Genomic DNA, 21807 nt, shown 5'->3' with positions numbered 1-21807 from the left:
AATTCTCTTCACTGTTTTGAGCAGAGCTGAAGATTGAAACTATCCTACAGATATTTGATACGTATACGTAATATTAAAGAAAGTATACTAGTCAATTATAATTCATCGTATAATATTATAAAACAGAGAACAAATTGTCAATCTGCACGGTTGGGACAATATATATTTTACAATCTTTCTGAAGATGATGATGGTTATATATCATGAAGATAAACTATACATACGTCGTATGCTTAATAAACGATCAGCATTTAAAAAGTGTAGCATACTATTTGGGGCAGTGGTGCCTGGAATTCCAATAAGTTATCCAGTCATTAATTTGCAGAGTTTCAAAGATACATAGATAGAAAGAAGTAATAAAGATACTGTCGAGTATGCTCGACTTTAAGATACCCGCTACCTATTATACCTATAAACAAAAAAATGGGGTATTGTCGTTAAAATACACCAAATTAATATAAATACAAAAATATACCATGACCATTTGTACTACATTCAAAATATACTAAATCTACGGACATGCCTACTTTATTTCGGCTGTTGATGCTGATAAATGAAATATACGACATTAATATACCACAATTATAAAAATATACCATGTCCATTCGTATATCGATATACTACTACATTCATAATATACTCAATCTACGGGCATGACTATATTCTCTCCGCTGTTGAGAGATCAATAATATATATATGTACGTAGATGGCTTCTTCAAATAATACCCTTCTACCCTATGCATGAGTATCGGGTATAAAGACATTTGGAATGAATAGAGCACAACTTGCACAAATATAAACGAATTTTATTTGGAATAAGCAATGTTATATGTTATTGTGGTGTGTCTGTAGTTAAGCATTTGTCATTCGCCATTCGAACCCAATAGCCAGAAATGCATTTGCTGCTGTGTTTATTGAAACGAAATGTTTTGACTTGTGTTTTAGTAAAGTTGCGAAAGCGTTGTTTAATTTTGTATTTTCATCCATATTACGAATGCACTCTTAAAGAGTTAAAGTACATATATTAAGTAGCTTGCCTTTCTTCATTTGTGTTTTTTAATGTTTTTTTTTGTTTGGTTTTTTTCGAATAATTTCTCATACTTTTGAGTTCGCTTCGTTCATTCTCATTCGATCTCTTTACTTCAGCATTGTCATTCTGATTCTTCACATTATTCTCTGCTATCAACAATTGTTATGGATACTCTTCGCACTTATAAATAGAATAGTTACAAGATAATACAAGTTAAAGAGTTGGAGCGAAAGAGAAAGAGAGAATTAACACAAGAAGCGACAAAATATATATCATATAGTTTATATATATATATATATGTTTGTATATATAGTATGTATAAGAATGTATAGATTTGTAGTAATGTAGTCTGCATATAGTATATAAAAATGGTTTTTGTTTTCTTTTGGACATTTACAACATGGAGTATATGTATTTCCCGAAGGCAACTATATTACATATAAGTACATTTATACATATATATTTATATATATATATATATGTATGTTTCGTCTGTATAAGTATATAACTCTTTGCAGGCATATAACTAGGGCATATATCTTCATTATTATATGTATGTATATATAGTTTCATGTATGTATGTGTACGTATGCATGTATTCTAGAAATTTTGGGGGAGGCGGAAACGAACTTTAAAGCTATGAAGTATTTGTTTTGTTTTGTTTTTGTTTTTTTTTTTATCGGAACGGAGGCTAAGAAGCGACGAGATAGTGCAAAGTGTCTGAGATTTATTTTCATTTCATATCCGCTATCTGATATAGTTATGTGACATTCAGAATTCAGAATTGATCAGCGGACAATAAATTTCAAAGTTGTATGGATAGCGAGTATGTGACAGTCGAGCACACTCGACTGTTTTTTTTTTCAAATTTTGTTTTTTTGTTTTTTTTTTTGTATGTTGGTAAGGTTTGTAAGGTGTTTCTCTTAGGTACGCACACTGGTACAAGATGTATGCTAGTTTAAAGGCAGCGCGGGACTACTACTGTGTGTATGTGTGTGTGTGTTGTACATATGTATGTGTGTGTGTGTGTTTGACTAATCTTTAATGGTGGTAATCGTGGATTAATGGGCGGCACTGATTTTGTGTTAGTTAACATTCGCTATATGTTTACGTTTATATATCCATTTATATATATATGTATGTATAATAGATTGTAATACTATGCAAATTATTCACTATAATACAGTTTACACTTAATTTTCATGTATATAACATTGAGCTGAAATATAATTTATGCAATTTAGGAACTGCTCGAATTTCGAATACAGTTTTTCTCTTTCCTTCATATAAGTTATACATATAGTATATTAGTAACGCGTGAAATGATATCTGGCTATACAGGAGTTTGAAGCGTTTGTTGTACTTACGTCTAAGATATATAAGTTATATATATGGTATCTATATAGTGTATATATATATATATATATAGGCTGACATACATTCAATTCGACGGCCATCAAAAATATTGATTAGTTTTCTTTTTTCGTTTTGCTTCATTTTTTTGTTTTTTTGTTTTTAGGTTAGCTACATAGGCACAACACATAATAGCGATCGATGATATAGTACACATGTTCCACTATTATAAAATATTTGCGATTTGCGACATTTTTTGATTTTACATTACGTATTAGCAAAGTGCTAAGCAAAAACCAAATAGAAAGAGACAGACGGAGAGAGAGAGAAAGAGTTTGAGAGTGAGAAAGGTGTGAGTGAGAGAGATTGAAAAAAAGTAACTTTACAGCTGTTTGGAAGTGCACATTAAAAATACAGAGAGAGAGAGAGAGAGACGACTATATGGGCTAACATGGATAGTGCTTGGTTGTGTTGGATAGTGTTGTCGTTTTTTTTTTCCTAGGGGGAATTTTGAAGTAAAGTGCCAGGGTTGCTAAGTAGTTACAATGTACAGGACTACGTTGTTTACGCTGCTGCTGCTGCTGCTGCTGCATCATCTACATCAACATCAATATCATTGTGATCCGATATTTTCGAGATCACGATGATCTACTACTATGTATATATAGTTTCTCCTCAGCTTCGGTGAGCAGCTTTCGAGTTGTACTTTCGTTCAGTTGTTTTGGTTTTGTTTTCTTTACTTTTACTTTTTGTGCCGACATGTTGAGCTTTTACTTTGAAATGGTTTTGCCTGCTGTGCTGTGTCAGACGGGCGGGGCGGCGGCGGCGGTTGGTTGGTTGGTTATAACCAATCAACTATAGTTGATTCGGTTGGTCGAAATATATGTTTGTGTACGTGTGGTGTGTGTTTGTGGGTGTGTGAGAAAGACAGACAGACAGAGAGAGAGTGAGAGAGAGAGCGTGCGATATAAACGTAGTCTTGATCTGAACAGATCAGAGAAGCAACACTTTCAATTTAGTTCAGGACAACAAGGATATTTTTTAGGGAATCGGGAGTGTTTCGTGGTCATGAGTCATAGGTTACAGTTAAACCCAAAAGAGAGAGAGAGAGAGAGAGAGACAGAGGCAAACCAAAAAAGAGAGAGAGATAGAGACAGAGTTAGAGCGGGGAGGGCGTAGGGTGCGCCTACAGATCAAAATAAAACTCAACAAGCATTGCCTAAAACTGGTTCACCTTCAGCTCGTTGCCCTGCAGCTGAACGAGCCGAAAGGCCTCCCGTATGGTGGGCGTCATCAGCAGCTTCAGATTCTCCTCGGCCTCGTTGGGCAGCGAACGCAACAGCTCCATCGAGGCGACCACCAGTTGAGCCAATGCGGCGCGTTTATAATTGGAATCCTTCAGAATACTCGTGGCCCGCTGTTGCTCAATTTCCGGTGAAATTGATTCCTGTTCGGTTTTCGCCGACTGGCGATTCGTGTCGAAGGGATTGCTCCGGCACTTGGGCTGAAATTCGCTAATTAACGTCGTCATCGTCACGTTCTCCTCTTCGAGCTGCACACACTTGCTGGGCGATGTGGTTGAACCATTGCAGCCATCCGCATTGCCATCGATGCCGCCATGATTGTTCGAGTTGCTGCTGCCGCCGCTGCTGCTGCTTGCCGCATCGCCGTTGCCATTGAGAGCAATGCACATGGATTTGGTGGTGAGGTGCATGGGCAGCTTCTGTTGTGCTCTCAGCTTGCCGTTCTCAATGTCATGCAACGCCGAATTGCTGAGATAGAGTTCACAGACCAGATTCCAGGCATCCTGCAGGCAGAACAAATACCGCACAAAGTTCTCCTTCTTCTTCACGGTGGTCGTATTCAGTCGCGAGCACGATTCCAGTATGAAATTGAGATCCTCGGCGCCCAGATTGTAGACGACAATATCGTTGAGATGCGAGTCCACCAAGGCAATGTAGTAAATCATCCACGACGATGTCATTTGCTTGTACAAATTGGCGGCGTACTCAATATTCGAGACCTTCTGCATGAGGAACTTGAGGCCGGGACGCGAATCAAACTCCAGCGCCGACATCAGATACTGTTTGACGCAACGCAGCAGAATCTCCTTGGAGCGAAAGTCCAGATCGTAATCGTGACTGGGCGTTGCAGCCGAAGCGGCATAATTATCAAAGATGCACGTGGACACCGCTTGGGGCACGCATTTGAGACGCGACAGCAGCAACTTGGCAACCAGTTGCAGCAACATTTGATTGGCGAGGAGACCGACAACCAGATTCTTGAAGGGAATGCGTATGACAAAGTTATCCAGATTCGAGTTGAAGCCATTGTTCAGCGGATAGAGCAGAAACGAATAGCTGCGATCATCCGAGAGCTGCGCCGAAGCACTCGATGCACAGCTGCCGCTCTTCCCTTGACCCACTCCCGGCGTTGTGGGCGTGGACGCTTGTCCGTTGGCACCGCCGGGCGTCTGTTGGGGTTCACGTTGATTGTCGGAGAGGAAGACCTGCTGAGCGAGGGCATAGATGCGGGCCAGCTCCTCGAGTGTGCTGTCGCGACGTGCCGCAACCTTAACGTTGGCACAATCGCCATAGAAGCTGTTCGATTTCTCGTGGAAGGCGAACGAGAGTTGACGCAGCGGTGCAATGGTCACGGTGCAGGCACGATGTATCGCCGAGCAGGCGATCATCCATTGTGATTCGTTGAACAGCATGCCCGTGGAGAGTATGACGTGCTTCAGACAGGACACCGAGATGCGAGCAATTGCCTCTTGGGATTGGGCCGCGCACTCGATGAGCACGAGCAACAGTTGCTTCAGCGCCAACGTTGCCGAGCTGGAGATCTTTGTGGGCGATTCAATGAGATTGTGATTGTGATTGACATTCACATTCGTTGCATTCGAATTTGAATTTGAATTCGAGTTGCAGTTGGAATTGTTGTGCTCATCACTCGCCGAACTCGAGCTGCTGTCGTATTGCATGTTGCTGTGTTGTTGATGTTGTTGTTGCTGCTGTTGCTGTTGTTGCAACTGTTCGGCTGCTGGCACCTGTTCGGTGACAAACTTCAGCTTCGAGTAGATCAGATTATCGGCGGGATGCACAATCTGTGCCAGACGCGTCTTTGTGCTGGCGCCCAGACGTCGCTGTTCGGGCACGGACTTCTCAATGAACTCCACAACGAGATCGGTGGTCATGCAACAGCAGTGCTTAAAATTCTTCTCAATCAGCTGCCAGCTGGCTGCCGTCTTGTTGATGTAACGCAACCAGTCCTGTATCATCGGTATCAACAGGTGATTGATGCAATAGAAGCCAAAATCAATGCCTGGCGTCGAAAGCAGATTCTTGAAGAGCTTGAAGATCGTCTGCAAGATGGGCGCCTGATGTGAATAGGGACAAACGATCAGCGAGTTCGTGAGACCATCGAGCAGCAGGAACCACACTTTCAGCACCCCCGATGGCTTGTCCATTTCATCGATCTTCACAATCGTATCCTTGTCGATGTGCAGCGAACGATACGAGATCATATACTGCTCGTTCTTTGTTTGCAGATAATCGTTGCCAAAATATGTGAAATTCTCCATGGAGCTGGGTATGTTGGCGTCTATGATATGCGTGTATGAGATGCCCTTGATCTTGTAGGTGGAGTGGAAATTCGGACACTTGGGCATGCTGTACATGAAGCCCAAAATGCTGGAGCACCGTTCCAAAAAGCGCAGCGTTTCATGCAGGAAATCCGTTGGCCTAAACGTGTTGTTATCATTGTCATCGCCGCAGGCATTGTTATTGGGTCCACCGCCGCCCGAGATCTCCAGGTACGAGAGCAGACAGAGTATGCAATCGAGTCCGGCGTTGGCAAACACTAACGTATTATCGGAATCGAGGAACACCCGAAAGATATCAATGATGTTGCTCATGTTCAGCATGCGACTTCGCGCGTTGCGCAATGTGCCAAACAATGGCCGCCATCCGGAACGGATTTCGGTGCGATGTGCCTCGACAATCTCGTAGAGACAGGCCACAATCTGATCCTGTACGTCCACATCGCAAGTGTCCATGCTCAGCAGATTCTCGAAGGGCTTCAGCAACGCCTCGTTGAAGTGGAAGTACGGCAGCTCCGATTGTTCCACCAGCAATGCGGTGATTATATCGTGTATATACTCGATGGCCCGCTTCGAGATCATGCGATCCCGATGACAGGCAGCCTGTAAAGAGAATGTAAATCATCATCGTATGTAAAGAACACACTTTTGTGGCACTTACATCCATCAGATGCGGCCCGGTGATGGCCCAAACTTTGAGCACATGCAGCAAGGGTCGCGAACTGCGAAACACTTTGAGCGTCACATCGCCAATGCGATGCAACAGCAGCGACATTGGCAACGAGTCCAGCTTCTTCCACCCCTTGCTGGGCCACCAGATCCGTGTGCCGCCGCCCTTGCGTGCCACCTGACTCTTGTACAGCTGATCGCGAGAGGCGCGGCACAAGTGCTTCAGGAATTGACACAGCGATGGCAGACTGAGACGCTCGGCCGCATCGCTGAACAGATTCTCGGCCTGGTGGGAGAGAGCGCAGAGCACCTTCGATGTATCGCTCTGGCTGAGCAGCACCGTCTCGTTGGTGCCCGAGTAGACCTTCAATATGGATGTGATATTCGTGTTGGGGCTCTGCAATGGCGCCTGTAGGAAACTGTAGACGTCCACGCTGCAAAAGAAAGCAAAAGGTTACTTTTTAGTAAGAGTTCGAGTTACTTAAGAAATCGATATAACTAAAATAAAAAGTAAAGAGATGCCCGATGCCCAGTTTTGGTATTATTGTTAAAGTATCCCGAAAAAATACTGAAATATACCAAATCTATATTTCATATATCTACATGCAGAAAGTACAAATAAGAAAGACGGGTGTGCTCGACTGTGAGATACCCACTATTCATTGTCAGGCAAATCAGTGCAGTGTTATTGGTAAAATAAACCAAATAAATATATACTAAAAACATATTTAAAGCTACCACAAGATATATTTCGAATATTAATATACTACTTCATTAAAATTATACCATAGAGAACAAACAAGTAATAAAGCTATAGTCGGTTGTTCTCGTGTTGTGCCGTATTATCGTTAAAATATCCCAAAAATTACTGAAATATACTTCCTCATTAAGAATATACCATTCAGAACAAACTAGCTATATTTTTGAAATATACACCAAACATACTGAAATATACTACATCATTAAAAATATACCATAGAGTACAAAAAACGTAATATAGCTATAGTTGGATGTGCTTGTATGTGCACCGTATTATTCTTACAACTATATACTAAAATATACTACTTTATTTAAAATATTCAGTATAATACGAATTTGTCAACCAAAGCAATTAAAGCCCAACAGCAGCAGCTGGCTTATGTCGTCTAAAATAAGCTCAGAAAATATCAAAATTTTTAATATTTTTCCATTCTACAATTATGAGTGTGTTCTTAAATTGGTAATATTCGTATTCTCAAAACAAACTTATTTCAAGAAGGATCTACAATTATCATCGCTTTAAAAATTCACATTCTGCGTTCAACCTTGATTTGTAACTAATGTGACAACAACTAAAGTACTTTAATTAGCGTTAGGTTATAAATAATAATTATAATCTAAGTTTATAGCGCCACTCACCACGTTTCATCATCGTCGATGGGTATGGAGGAAAGATTCAACTTGTCTTGGGCATTGCCATTGTTCAACTTCTCGCCCGTCTCCAAATCCCGTCGACTGCTGCCGGGCGAGGCGGCGATCGATGGATTCTGCATGCTGAAGATCTCATGCTCCAGCTGGCTGACATGGCGACAGACGGCGAAGATGCTCTGCCAGCAATCGGCGCTGTAGCTGCCGAGATTGAGGCCACCGGTGAGCACAACGTCCATGGACATCGCTTGGCTGGCCGAGATGCGAGGTCCGCTCGTCTGGCAGACGTTCGAGGCCAACAGATTGAGTATTTTGCCAGCCAAGTGTTGCAGATTCAAGCTATTGCTCAACGTGGCCGCCTGCAAGAGCAACATCAAATATATTATTAAACATGTAAGAAAGATACCCGCTACCTTTATGGTATTATTCTTTAAATATATTACCCTTAAAATACTACAAATTCTATATTTGATATATTGATATGATTCTACATTCAAAATATACCATAAAGTTCAAAATATACCAGACATTTAGCCAAAGCAACTACAACCGGATTGTTGTAGGCGTAATTTACCATACAAAAGTATTTCTTAAATAATTCATAATCCTATTTTTCACGAATCATAAAAATTATAGATATTATTGTATGTAATCGCAACTCTAGCTTCAAAATTACGCTTGTTATTTGATTTTTATCGATTTGATGATTGATTTGCTGTCGGAAAAGATATCTCTTTTATATTCTCTGAAATCTAGGTGCTTATACGGACGGACGGACAGACAGATGGACATGGCTATATCATGGCTGATCAGGAATATATACATATACTTTATAGGGTCGGAGATGCCTTCTTAAGTCTGTTACATACATTTCCTGCAGGCATAATGTTATAATATCCTTCTACCCTATGGGTAGCGGGTATAAGATACTCAAATGGTCCACTCACCGAATGCAGGCCATCCAGGCACATGGCATACAAGGCCTCGCCATTGGACTTGTTGGCCTTGGCCTTGACGCGCAGCGTGCGCTTGGAGAGCGCCACCAGTTTGTTGGAGGCGGTGCTCTGAAGATCACCCAGACCCGAGCTAAGCACAATCACCATGGAATCCCAGCAGCAGGTCAATAGACGACGACACAGCTTCTTCGCAGCCTCGCGTCGCTTGTCGTGCTGCTCATCATCGCTGTGCTTCACCGTTGCCGTCTGAAGACGTTGCCACTCGGAGAGCATTTGAGTGCTGGCCAAGCCGCCGGCATCGCAGAGCATATCGACCAAGGCACATCGGGGTCCATTGCCCTCGAGCTGTTGTCGCGACATCGCCTCCAAAATGTTGCACACAATCACCGACTGATACAGCTCACAGAGCCAGGGTGACGATAGATAGACCAACACTCCGGTATTCTGCACCGAGGTGACAAACTGTTGCTCCGACATCGGCACCAGAATGTCCTTGGACGCCTGTTGATCGTAGTAACCGGCGCGCATTAGCTGCAGGCTGAGCAACAGCGATGAGTAGATGGCCAGATAAATGCCATCGGCATTGATCGCGGTCAGATTGTAATCAAAGTCGGAGAAGTTCATGCTGTTCTCCTGGCACACGGCCGAGGCAAACTCCTGCATCGCCTCGTCGAGCTCAATGCAACTCCGTAAACGCAACAGCTTCGGCACCAGATCCTGTCGCAGTGCCTTGGCAAAGTCCCGGGCATGCTGGCGATCGTTGTCGCTGTCCGTGCGTATGGGCATCACAGGTGCCTCGAGATGCGAGTACGGCCAGCGATTCTCCACACGCGACGTCTCGTCCGACGAGCTGCTGGGCTCATCGTCTTCGGGTCCCTCAGTGTCGCCAGAGCCATTGGACGCTGCATCCGTTTCGTGCGGCGGTTCGCATTCGCTCTCCGATCCCGACGACGTCTCGAACACGTTCTGACGGAACTCAACAATCGCATCGCGATACGGTGCCGGCAAACGTGCCATGCTCTGATAGGTCAATGGACCCGAGTAGTCGGCATCCTTGAGCAGATCGTGCCGTGCATTCACCACCTGCACAATCTGATCGCTGATCATGGACTCGGTCAGTTCGCCGCTGCACAGCACCTGCAAGCTATCCAACAGCGCCACCATGCACTCCACGCTCGCCTGGAGACTGGCCTCGGTGGCGCTGCCCGCACTCGCCCCATAGGCACACTCCTCCATGGCATCGACCAACCTAAAAAGCGAGTAAATGAATTACTTATTATGTAAGCGAAAGTACTAGCATTGCCTTACAGTCGAAACAGAGCCATCTCATCGCTGCAGCCCTGTGCCGTGTTCTTGTCCACATACAGTATGACAGCCAGATCGATGAGACGCTCCGGACTCTTGAATATCTCCCGCACACATCGCAGCGGCTCGGTGCGATTCAACGGCGCTGGCAACAACACCATGCGATGGAACAACGCCTCCAGCATTGGTCGCAGCGAGCCATGGGCGCCAGCAATACGCAGCAGCTGGATAGCGGTCAAATATACGCAACGTGCCTGCGGTCCATCCAAGCCGGGACCGGTGAAGAAGCCGCGTGCCTCATTCTCAATCATGTGCAGTGCATCCCTGTAGGAGGAGAGAACAACAAAGTTCAATTAGTAAGGGTACATGGAATCTTTGAAATTTGTAATATTCAATAGTTTAATATTCAATTCCTAAATAACTATAGCTCATATAAATAATGCTGTCTTCAAAATGAATATAAAAATCATATCACAATTCAAAAATAACCCATAACAGGACCGTTGAAGAAGCCGCGTGCCTCTCAATCATCTAATAATATTCAATAGTTTAATATTCAATTCCTAAATAACTGCTATATTTATGAAACGATCTCTTCGTAATTTTTAGAATCAAACCAAAATACCAAAAGTATTAGTGGTTCACTTCAAAGGAATATGGCTTATTTAAATAATGCTCTCTTCAAAATAAATTTTATATATGTATATGTACATATATATAAATTATATCAGTTTGGAACAGTTTGAAAGTTATCTTAAAAATGAATTTAACTAGCCACGTCGTTTCCCAATGGAGGCGAACTTTATAAAGCTAACCTTCTCGGTAGTGCACTAATTTTCCATAAGGTTCATTGAAACTTATCTTTAATGTGCACTTAGGTATCGATACAGTAATCTATACTTTAGCATTCTATCATAATTTAAAAATTAACCCATGCTGTGATTATTACTGTTGCTTCCTTGGAATATTCAACATTCATAAATCAATATTAACTATTCTGAAACTCTTTTATATTGAATTAATTTCATCTTCAATGAATTCAAGAAAAGCCAACAAGGTAACATAACTTAAAAGATTCTATCCTTCATATTAAAATCCAAAATAACATTAATTATTGTAATCATTAAGAAAAGTAAGCAAAATACAGTACATAAATATACCTCATCAATATATCGAAATAATACTAAAACAGCTAAAAAGCTATGGTATATTATTGTATATTAATATACCTCATCAATATATTACAAAAATATCAAAACCCCTAAAAAGCTATAATATATTATAGTATTTTAATATATCAATATACCAATAATATATTATAGTATATTACTATGCCATAGCTTTCAAGTTGTTTTGGTATTTTTGTGGTATATTGATTTGGTATATTTTAATAATAATACCGCACTGTTTTGCTGTTTTTACAATACTACATTAAAAAAATAATACAAAATATGCGATCTTATGTCACACACATTTTCTGTAGGCAACAAGTTATAATAACCATTTTTTGTACAGTTTTGTGTGCATACTAAATAAGGATTACATGTGTTTAAAAACTTGCGATGCATGTTATCCAAGTGCTAAGGCAATAATCCCTTATCAAGTCGGCAATTTATGATAATCGGACAATTGATTTTAACTAACCGATGAAACATAGTTTATTTGTTTATAACGTTGAATAAGTTAACTTACTTGTAGGTGAACTTCTTGTCCAGATTAATGCGACCCGGCGAGCCCAATGCAGCCGCTAGAGTGGGGCAAAACTTTTGCCAGAGAAACGAGGTGAAGTGGGGATTCGCGTGGACATTGCGAGGCAGCGCGGAGCTGAGTGTCAAGATGCATTCGGTTAGATACAATGAGCTGGGATTCTCGCATTTCTTATTCGGCGACGCATTGTTCACGTTTGGCTCGACAAGGCGACTGCAGAGCCACTGCATCACCGGTATCACCTCATTGTAGACGGCTGACGCCTGAGTCTGTGTCATGAGGCCAGCTGGCGCTGTTTTCTTCACCTCCTCGGCCTCCTCGATGAGGAAGGCGCAAAATGTGCGCAGACATTGCGAGGCTGCCGCCAAGGAGGCGGCCTTCGTGGCCCTGGAGCCCATCTCCCAGCATTCGCCGCACCGTGAGAGTATCTCGATGAGGAGGCGGCCATTGAGGGTGCAGGCCGGTGAGCAGGCCATGGCCAGGAAGAGGCGCAGCACATTCACCACGGTGTCCTCACTGCTCGTCGATGGCAGGATGCCATTCGTGGCACGCAGCAGCTGCGATGGCAGCCACACCGAATCGTCCTCCGGCTCCAGGCCAATGTAGAAGCGTTCGTCCTTGATAACGCGCTGTCAAGAATAATACCGAGAATCTCAAATTAGAATTTATAAATCACAAATGAAAATACTATTCATAGACGACCCCTCAAGCACTTTGTGCATATGCTAAACCAATCCCCAAAGCATTCTGATTATCTATTCATAATTTCCTGACAGCTCATCATTCTCGCTCGTCATTCAAGTTAACAACTTTGGCTTGTTACAACTTTTTGCATTAATAAAAATAATGTCCGAAGTTGACTTACAAAGAAAGCTTATCCAGCAGCTTATTTGCAGTGGTTTAAGGATTAAATTATTATCTTATTACAAAGGATTAATTTATCCGACTTTGTTGCTAGTCAAATTGAAAATTGTATTGCATTAAAAACTTGAATCTTCTTCACTAATCATATGATATTTACAACTATTTCAATCAAATTGCAAAATATTTCCAAAAGTATTGCGATAATACTCGAATGTTATTAATATTTACATATTTGATAGTTACTTAGTTGAAAAAAGAGTTTTGTGCTAAGACTCAAACTATATGACAATAATAATTATTTTTAAATGTAACTCAAAATCATTTCAATTACTCTTAAATTTGACTTCACTTTTCATTATTTGCCTAACTATTAGAATATATATAAAATTTCAATCTTATCCAACAATATCGTTCAGGGATTCATCTATTTTACTTTTACCGCAATTAATTGACATCTAAAGAATGTAGTTTAGTTAAAAAAAAAACGATTATACGTGAAATTGCTTTGAAAATTGCTGAATCAAATCACTTGGCGCTGGATTCAGTGTTTAGCCTTGACCTCAAATCTAAATGCCTTCCTTTCGTGATGAATTCTTGATAGGCATATTTCAATTGAGCGGGGTGGCTGAGCGGTGGGTTTGTGTTACTATAAAGGCAATTAGCTAACCCATTTCACAATTATTGTCTGCTAGTCGGGGAGCATTTTGGTGCGGAAACTGCTGCTGCACAATTTGCCTGAGAATCCGTTCGATAATTGACTCGTCCATCCGTCCAACTATCCAACTATCCGTTTTGAGTACTTACATGCAGACCATTGAGCCCCATTGTGATGAACTTTGGCCGCTTCGTGTCCAAGGCCATTTGCAGTGCCGTAAAGCAAACGGAGCGCAGCTCATGCGATGGATCCCTGTGTATGCCATGCTGTCGATAAAGTTTATCTGCAAATCGCACATAACATATATAGCGAACATAACATATATAATATATAGCCGAGTCAACCAAAGACGAGCCCAAAACAACAACAGTTCAAATGTTGCAGATAAGCACGAGGCCAAACAATTATGTCTGATAATGGCAAATGAAATATAATGATGGGAAATGGGAACTAGTAACAAATCGTTGCCTACTTTCCAGCTATGGTCAAAGGCAACGAGTAGAAAAGAACAGAACATGCAAAAAAGCGAAGGGTGCTTGACTTATAGATACCCATCATGGACTTTTTTGATCGAAATGTAAAGAAATGAAATAAAATGTAAAAAACTAATGCTTGATAAACCTTAAAAAATTGATGGTATACATTTTTAATTCCTTTCGTTAGTTGTTTTTCTATTAAAATTTTTTAATAAATATGCAATGATTTCAATAATATTATAAAATTAAATTAAATCAACAACTTATGGTTTTGTTAATTTGTAACAAAATAGAATTCTTTATTATATTTGAAATTTCTTCCTCCAAAAAATAGTCAATTTCAAAAATAATGTTTAAAATAAGATCTTGAAATATATCAATTAAAATGCACTTTTTGCAAACACTATATTCACTGTGAGCACTTATTGATAAGCCCTCAATGGGAATACCCTTTTAGCCTACAGGTTAGGGGTATAAAAAGAAACAAAGGAAATGCCAGCGGATGTGCAAAAGGGCGGACACGACAACAACAATAACCAGAGCGACAACAACAAAGTCAACGACGACGACAACGACAACAAAATAACAGCAAAACGATGGCAGGAAATTGCGTTCTTGCATGCTTTCAATGCGCGCGTTGTCGCTGCCTGCTTTTGTGCCTTTTATTGTTGTTTCGTTGTGGTTCACATTGATGTTCTTGCTGCTGTTGTTGTTATTGCGGCGCAACTTTCAACTAAAAGTACACACACACACACACGCATACGAGTACAAATGCAAAAAGTGAGACATGCACACATTTGATATTTACCATAAGCAATTTGCGCCGTTTGTCGCAACGCGTTGTGCTTGGTGCCCGTTGACTCCTTGATAATTAGCAGAAAAAGGTCTTCCATATTGAAAAGGCGCCCACACACGCACACACACACATGTACGTACGTCTGTGCGTGCACGACTCTCACTCTCTCTCTCTCTCTCGCTCTTGCTCTCTAGCTTTAGCTTGGCGCTGTTGCTTTTGGATGTGTTGACTCCTTCCTGTTCCTTGTGTTTAATACTGGCTTATTTATTGTACTACTGCGTGCGTGCGTTTGCTGCTGCTCAGTTGTAAATGCGTATGGTAGGCGCGAATTTGTTGTTGTTGTTGTTGTTGCCCTTCTTGCATGTCATCAACATCAACTCGATTAGCGCCAACGCCTGCTGGAGTAAAATCGATATATGTATTTATTGGAGACGATGTATGCATTTATCGCCATATTGCTGCCATATTGTTAACATTTGCCCATCCATAGGCCTAGCTTAAGTAACGGCTCGCGTGCTAACACACACACACACACACACACGCACATGTATTTACATATGCATATGTGTATTGCTGTTGCTCTTGGCGACCACTTGCACTTGTCTTTGTCCCGCTCTGATCATGACTCACACGCCCACTTGAGCGACAACAAAACAAAATACGAAAAAAAAGAAGCACACATACACAAATACAGCTCTTGCATTTTGCACCTTCAAAAAGTTCAAACAGTGTGTATCCGTTTTCCTTGAAAAACTTTTCGTACTTTAAATGGCGCATCCACTTCCCACCCACACAACGACAACGCCACTCACACACACAGACACACACGTTGTATATACATAGACACATGCACTAGGATGCATCGCAAGGACTACAAATTTGAATGTCCATTTTTTCTTTCATCTCCATATGCCACAATACAACACAATAATTCCACAACTGCTGCTTGCTGCTTGGTGCTTGCTGCGACAGCTTGAAACGTTCATCTTTGGCGTTTTACCATTTTCGTTTTGTTGCGCTTATTGTTCAACTCTTGTGTCTACTACCACTTGTGGTTTTAAGTTGTTCCTGTATTCCTTTTTTGTTTCTTCTTTCTTAATTTTTCTTCGTTTTTGTGTGTTGTGTGTGTGTTTTTTTTTTCTTTTTTTTTTGCCGTATGCCTTTATTTTGTCCTTACGAATAACGGTTGCAATTTTCTCGTTGGATGCGCGCGTTGTGTGCGACAAATGCTGGCAGCAACTGAAACAGAAAACACACTTTTCTTCAACGCAGTCTGCTGACGTACAATATATGTATGTACATGCATACATACACACACACATGTGTCTAACGCACATGCAAATGAACCGTAATTTGCTCCACATCGCGCATGCGTCAAAACTCAATTTGCGCGCGCTCGCAACCAAAAAAAAAAGGTTGAAATCCAAAATGGCGTCCCCTCGAATTCTATACGTCACAAATTTTATGTTTTATTTTGTCACGCAAAGTATGCAAAGCATTAATGAAAATTACATTAATTACCTTTTTATGATTTAACTTGTTTTTTGAACGTCATTTTGAATTGCATGACTATTAAGACAAGATCTTAATGGTAATTGCAATTGTGACGTCACGCAGCAGCCACAGGTCGTGGAATCAGTTCAAAACATCTGTTGGAAAATCAATGGTAAGCCTAAAAACAATAAAATTCGACAAGTGAAGAATTGTTAAAAATTTAAATTAAAAAAAACTTCTACTGTGTAAAAAATACAACACTTCGGCTGACCAATAAACAAACTAAGAAGCTCGACTTTTCCAATTGGACACTCGTCATTTCCCACAGGTGGTTGGTGCAACAATGCAATTGAATGTGCGCATGTTGCGACCAGTGCTGCCAACTTTTTCACTCTCTGCTCAACTGGTCAAATTTATTTTTAAACCAATTGCATTTTTGAGACTCGTTTAAATGTCATTTGTAAAGTTAAAATATTTAATTGCACTATTACTATTATAAATTATCTGATATCATTTTAAGCAAAAATCAAAAATCGAAAAAACAAGGAAAGCAAATAAATATCTTCAAAATGGCCAGATTTGATGTGAAATTCGCCAAAATGGCAACACTAGTGGGTTTGCTCTCAAATGCCATTATTTAAATGTATTTCGAATTAATTTAAAATAGCTTAAGTTGCGCATTAAATTTAAAGAAAAAAAAAACATTTCAACACAAATTATAGAATTGCATATCAAAACCATTCTTTGCTCTCATGACAATGACGAAGACGTTTTTGTTTTCTTTCTTCTTCTTCTGTTGTATGTAGGACGAATGTGCATGGTGAGTGCTGCTTCGACATAGGCTTCGAATTTGACTTCGACTCCGTCGTCTATTTGACTGGCTTCGATTTCCACAAGCCATCGTTGAGAAAATGATACGTTTCAATGCCAATGCCTTTGTTCACCTTCAAACTGAATATAAGCAAAAGATTAAAGAACTGCAGCTACCAAGATAAAAACCATGCACTTACATATCATCTGTGGATAATGTGAGTAGGCCAATCGCTAGCGCATGCTCCTTGCCCTCGGCCATAATGGCAACCACGGTGCCCTTATCCGCCGTTGTCATGCAGGCGCCCGGCGATGTTAAGCCCGGGCACATGACATTGGCGCCACTGAGGACGAAGCGTATGGCACCCTTGTCCACCTGCTGCATAGTCACAAAATAGGGGAATTTGTGCAGCAGACGCAACGTGGGCATCCACGGACCGTCGCGATGCCTGAAGAAGACCTGTTCGCCGGTTCCATTTAGCAGCAATTCAATGTGATCGTGACTAAAGGAAGTAACCCAGAATTCCAATTAATTGATCCAATTGGAATGATGGTTCTCATATGTACTTACCATTTTGCAATGCGATATGAATCCTTCTTGGGTAGTATCAAATCAATGTGAGTTTCCAGCTTTGGATATGCCTCCAATAATTTCGCACGTATGCCTTTCTGTACTGACGATTTTAGCTGTTGTATCGACGAGATACTGTCTTTTTCCTCGAATCTGTGAATTGGCAAATGGGTTAGCTGACAGTTAACGGCATTTGTTGGCCTGCTGTGTACATACTTTTTGAACATTTTTGAGATATCTAAAATTTATTTAATGGCCGCAAGTTTAGTTAGTAAAGTTAAGGTGGCCAAGATAGAGGTGAGAAACATCGTTGGCACCTATCGATGCATGAATCAAAGCATCGATTACTTATCGTATAAGTATCGATGCTTTTTATGCTGCCTAAAAAAGAAATGAATGCATTTATTATGATTAACAATCAAGTACATATAAAAAATGATGCTTTAATAAGTACTTAGCGGTACTGGATGTACTCAAAATATTTGCATACTGCATGCGATTACGAGAATAGCAACGTTGTAGTCTGCTAGCAGCGTGACCAAGTGTCAAATTCTAGTATATTAATACTGCTTAGGAAAATATTTATTTTTAAAACATGTAGGTCATACTGGTAAGCATCATTGCCTATCGAGGCAATCGATAGATTTTAAATGAATAAATGTTTCGTTTGGTTAAGATATTTGTTCTTACGGTATTATTCACTTTAAAAAGAAATCGCGGTAGATAAAACGTGTGTAAATTTCTTGAACATGCCGCTCTTTCCGGCGTACGCCAGCAATGAACCAAATGAGCCGCCAAATGCATCTGAAGCACATCAGTCACAGCAGTTGCCTGTTCCAAGTAAGAAAGTGCAGTGTTTAATATTTTTAAATATTTTCTTATAGTAGTGAAATTATTGTAGCTAATGCTGCTACTGAGGAGGTTTTGCAAAACAATCGCAGCTTTGAGCTACCCGCATTAGTGCTAGTGCCGCCACAACCATCTGATTCGGATTTCACTTCCAGTTCGGAGGAATCAGCGGACGACGATCAAGACAATTTGGCTGACAATCAATCATCAGGAGCTGTTGGAAATGCTATTGCTGCTGGTGGGGAGCAACGCATTTTAGAGTTTGACAAAGACACCGGCTTCTATGTGGACAAGAAACCTAACAATGCCTACCTACGCCTGCCTACCTTGCCACGCCTCTCACGCCCCAACTATAAGCGGAGCAAACTGCGCCTTGGCGGTGGGCCACGTCAGACAAAACAACGCGCTAAACAGCGACCCCGCTTGCGCCTTGTGGAGGAAGCAGCAATCAAGACAAGTGAGGAGCAGTTAACCCAACTGCTGGAACGGATTCAGGAGCTAAAAAAATTGCTGGCCTTAGAGCCGCAAGACGAACGCAATTGGCTGGAACTGCATCAGCTGCTGGGCGACAGTGCGACGAAGAGCAATCGCTTGGCAGTGGCAGAGCAACAGCTGCATGCACTCGAGACGGCCATGGAACAGCATCCGGGTAATGAGAAGCTGCTGCAATGCTATGTGGCCACCGCCAGCGTAACGTATCCAGACAGTCAGGTAAGTTCAACGCCCTGCTCCACCAACTAAATCTCAAGTGCAAACATGCTTTGCAGGTGGCTAGCAAACTGGAGGAGCTGCTGCAGCGACAGCCACAAGAGTACACGCTGTGGACGGCGCTGATAATGACCACACAGGGCACCATGGCGCGTTGCAATGTGCCCGATGTGCTGGCCATTTACAGCAAGTGCATGGAACGTCTGTTTCGGGAACGCGATCACGACGAACGGGCGGACGAATTGATGCTGAAACTCTTTCACAATTGTGTGCTGTTTCTGCGTCAATCGGCGAACACGCCGCAAATGTTTGCACTGCTCAATCTGGCGCTAGAATTGAATGCGCCACACTTGCAATTCGATTGCTTGGCGGCCTCTGCACATGATGAGCGACCACTCGTCGACTACGAGGAGCTGGTGTTGCGCTCTGGCATGCCAATGCCAGAGATTTGGACACGCATCGAGCGACTGCGACAAGCGTACAATTTTCTCCCCTATCCGCAGCAGGCAAACGTTGGCATTGCCGTTGATCCACGGCGTTGCATCTACACGGAGGATGTGTGTGCGTACATTTACCCATTGAAGACGCAAACGTATCGCATGCAGCTGCTGCTGCTGGTGGTTCAGCTGACCAAGTTACCACTGCTGCGAACGCATTGCCTGGCCGAGCGTTTGTGCACACGCATCGATCAAATCGGCGACTCGGAGGCCATTGAAATGCTGCTCGCCGGCCTCGCGGATCGTTGGACATATGCGCTGCCGCCCAAGAGCGGCGACTATATGGAGACCATGATGCAGCTGGCCAGGGAGCTGTATGTGTGTCCCAGCTTTATGCCGCAGGCCATTGGACACGAGCTCTACGAGCGTTGCATTGCCAAGCTGCTGTTGCAGTGCAGCGAAGTGTGTGCAGCAAATGAAGCGCAGCGCCAAGTCTTCATCATATTATGGTTGCGCCTGCAACGTTTGCGGCTTCAGCTGCGCAAGCTGTGCGGCAAGTTGACGCCCCAATTTCTGAAGGAAACCAGTGACAGTCAACGCTCGTTGCTGCGCCAACCGGCGAATCGTCAAGTGATCTGTTTCTACACTCAGGTTGCCATGTTCGAGTACGAAGCACTGAGCGAGGACAAAGCAGAGGACTCAAGACCGTCGAGTGCGTTTCGTGTGCTCGACCAAGTGCTGGCTATGGCCAAACAGACGCCACTTGATGCGGATCAGCTACAAGCCGCCGTTGTCTTTGCCGAGATGTTGATGGCCAACGATTCGCGAGATGCAGCGCTGAAGCTGCTCGTCCCTTTGGCCAGCCGGGAATTGCTCGATGCGGAGCTTGAAAAGGTTGCCGAGCTGGCTGGTAAAACGCCAGCGGATCCGTTGCCCTTGGAGCAGTATTTTTTGCCCAACATGTTGACTCTGTTGTTGCGTGCACTCTGCCTGCAACTGTATCTGCAACACAACAGCAGCAAAGTCGAAGCGCTGGCGCTGCTGGAGGCAACGTTACAGCATCGGCTCTTTCAACTGCCCCAAATGGAGGCGACCCGAGTGCGCTTTCTGCGCGAACAAATCTGCGAGTTGCAGTTGCTGATGCTGCAGCTGCCACGGCATTGTGCGCTCAGTGAATTGCTGCCACACTTGCAACATGGCCTGCAAGAGTTTCCGCGCAATCAAACGCTGCTCCAGCTGTGCTCCACGCTGGACACCACACAGTGGATCGATGTGCGTTGTCGCTTGAAGCAGACCAAAGCGGGCATTCTGGCATTGCTTCACATGATTATTGCTGCACGTTGCCGATTTCTGCGGCATCAAAAGTCCCATGAGTTGGCCGCAACGTTTAGTTATCAAACTGCAGCATTGGATGCAAAACTTCAGGAGGATTATTTGCGCAATCGGCTGCTGAGCATCTTTGAATCGTTTCTACCCACGAACACACGTCGCACCAAGCTGGAGGCCGAGCAATATGCCGTGTTGCGACGCAACTCCTTGTATTGGCGCTGCTATTTACGCTGCCTGAGCAATGAACGCACCAGTTTTGAGCAGAGCAAGACGTGTCTGTTGATGGCCCTGGATGAGTGTCCCTGGGATAAGGCTTTGTATATGGATGGCGTTACTTATGTGCCACAGGAGTTTTCCAATCTGCAGGATGTGATGGCGGAGAAGCAGATTTGCACTTTCGCCATTCCCGAGGAGCTCAACGTGCTGCGCGAGGCCTGAATTCAATTCGTTTTAGGTTTTCAATCCCTCTACTCTGCAGGCAATAAAAACAACCAGTGTGATATGCGTACGCTTTTGCGTATGTAAAACCAATTTTATTTTATGATTAATGGTAGAACTTACTATTAATCTGTAATTCGAAAATAAAGAAATGTGCAGTGCATTCAAATTCGATTTCGATTTTGTCAATTCAAACTAGAGGTGGAGAACTATCGATAGTGGGCGCCATCGATAGTCGACGATGGTTTATTTTAAACTATCGATAGTGCCATCGATAATGGCTCGATAGTGTAGCCCAACAAAAAAATTAATTTTTTTTAAGCAAATATAAAAATATTATGCTTTATTTTAA

General features: G+C 42.4%; 3 protein-coding genes across 6 annotated transcripts; 1 reads left to right on the top strand and 2 right to left on the bottom strand.

Moving 5' to 3' along the window:
• Positions 1-676: 676 nt before the first annotated feature.
• On the bottom strand, positions 677-16470 carry LOC132797065 (brefeldin A-inhibited guanine nucleotide-exchange protein 3). Of its 4 annotated transcripts, none has more exons than XM_060808518.1 (9): positions 16341-16470; positions 14832-15217; positions 13697-13830; positions 12014-12657; positions 10325-10645; positions 9008-10265; positions 8052-8419; positions 6646-7087; positions 677-6587 (listed from the first exon to the last, which is right to left on the bottom strand). In XM_060808518.1, the coding sequence occupies exons 2-9, from the start codon at positions 14914-14916 to the stop codon at positions 3603-3605; spliced, it is 6237 nt and encodes a 2078-aa protein (XP_060664501.1). In that variant the 5' UTR covers positions 14917-15217; positions 16341-16470; the 3' UTR covers positions 677-3602. The 4 variants fall into 4 exon arrangements, with proteins under 4 accessions (XP_060664501.1, XP_060664500.1, XP_060664499.1 ...); XM_060808517.1 differs by lacking the exon at positions 16341-16470 and adding an exon at positions 15997-16059; XM_060808516.1 differs by lacking the exon at positions 16341-16470 and adding an exon at positions 15997-16050 and having other exon boundaries at positions 14832-15214.
• A 417-nt stretch (positions 16471-16887) lies between these two features.
• LOC132797090 (malignant T-cell-amplified sequence 1 homolog) lies at positions 16888-18020 on the bottom strand. The gene is made up of 4 exons (XM_060808578.1): positions 17911-18020; positions 17695-17847; positions 17324-17626; positions 16888-17264 (listed from the first exon to the last, which is right to left on the bottom strand). The coding sequence occupies exons 1-4, from the start codon at positions 17919-17921 to the stop codon at positions 17183-17185; spliced, it is 549 nt and encodes a 182-aa protein (XP_060664561.1). The 5' UTR covers positions 17922-18020; the 3' UTR covers positions 16888-17182.
• Positions 18021-18323: 303 nt separating this feature from the next.
• On the top strand, positions 18324-21618 carry LOC132797067 (nuclear exosome regulator NRDE2). The gene is made up of 3 exons (XM_060808524.1): positions 18324-18534; positions 18596-19254; positions 19311-21618. The coding sequence occupies exons 1-3, from the start codon at positions 18444-18446 to the stop codon at positions 21453-21455; spliced, it is 2895 nt and encodes a 964-aa protein (XP_060664507.1). The 5' UTR covers positions 18324-18443; the 3' UTR covers positions 21456-21618.
• The last annotated feature ends 189 nt before the right edge of the window (positions 21619-21807 follow it).

The sequence above is a fragment of the Drosophila nasuta genome, chromosome X (genome assembly GCF_023558535.2).
Source record: "Drosophila nasuta strain 15112-1781.00 chromosome X, ASM2355853v1, whole genome shotgun sequence".
Classification (NCBI taxonomy): domain Eukaryota; kingdom Metazoa; phylum Arthropoda; class Insecta; order Diptera; family Drosophilidae; genus Drosophila; species Drosophila nasuta.
This window is presented reverse-complemented; position numbering and strand designations above follow the sequence as displayed.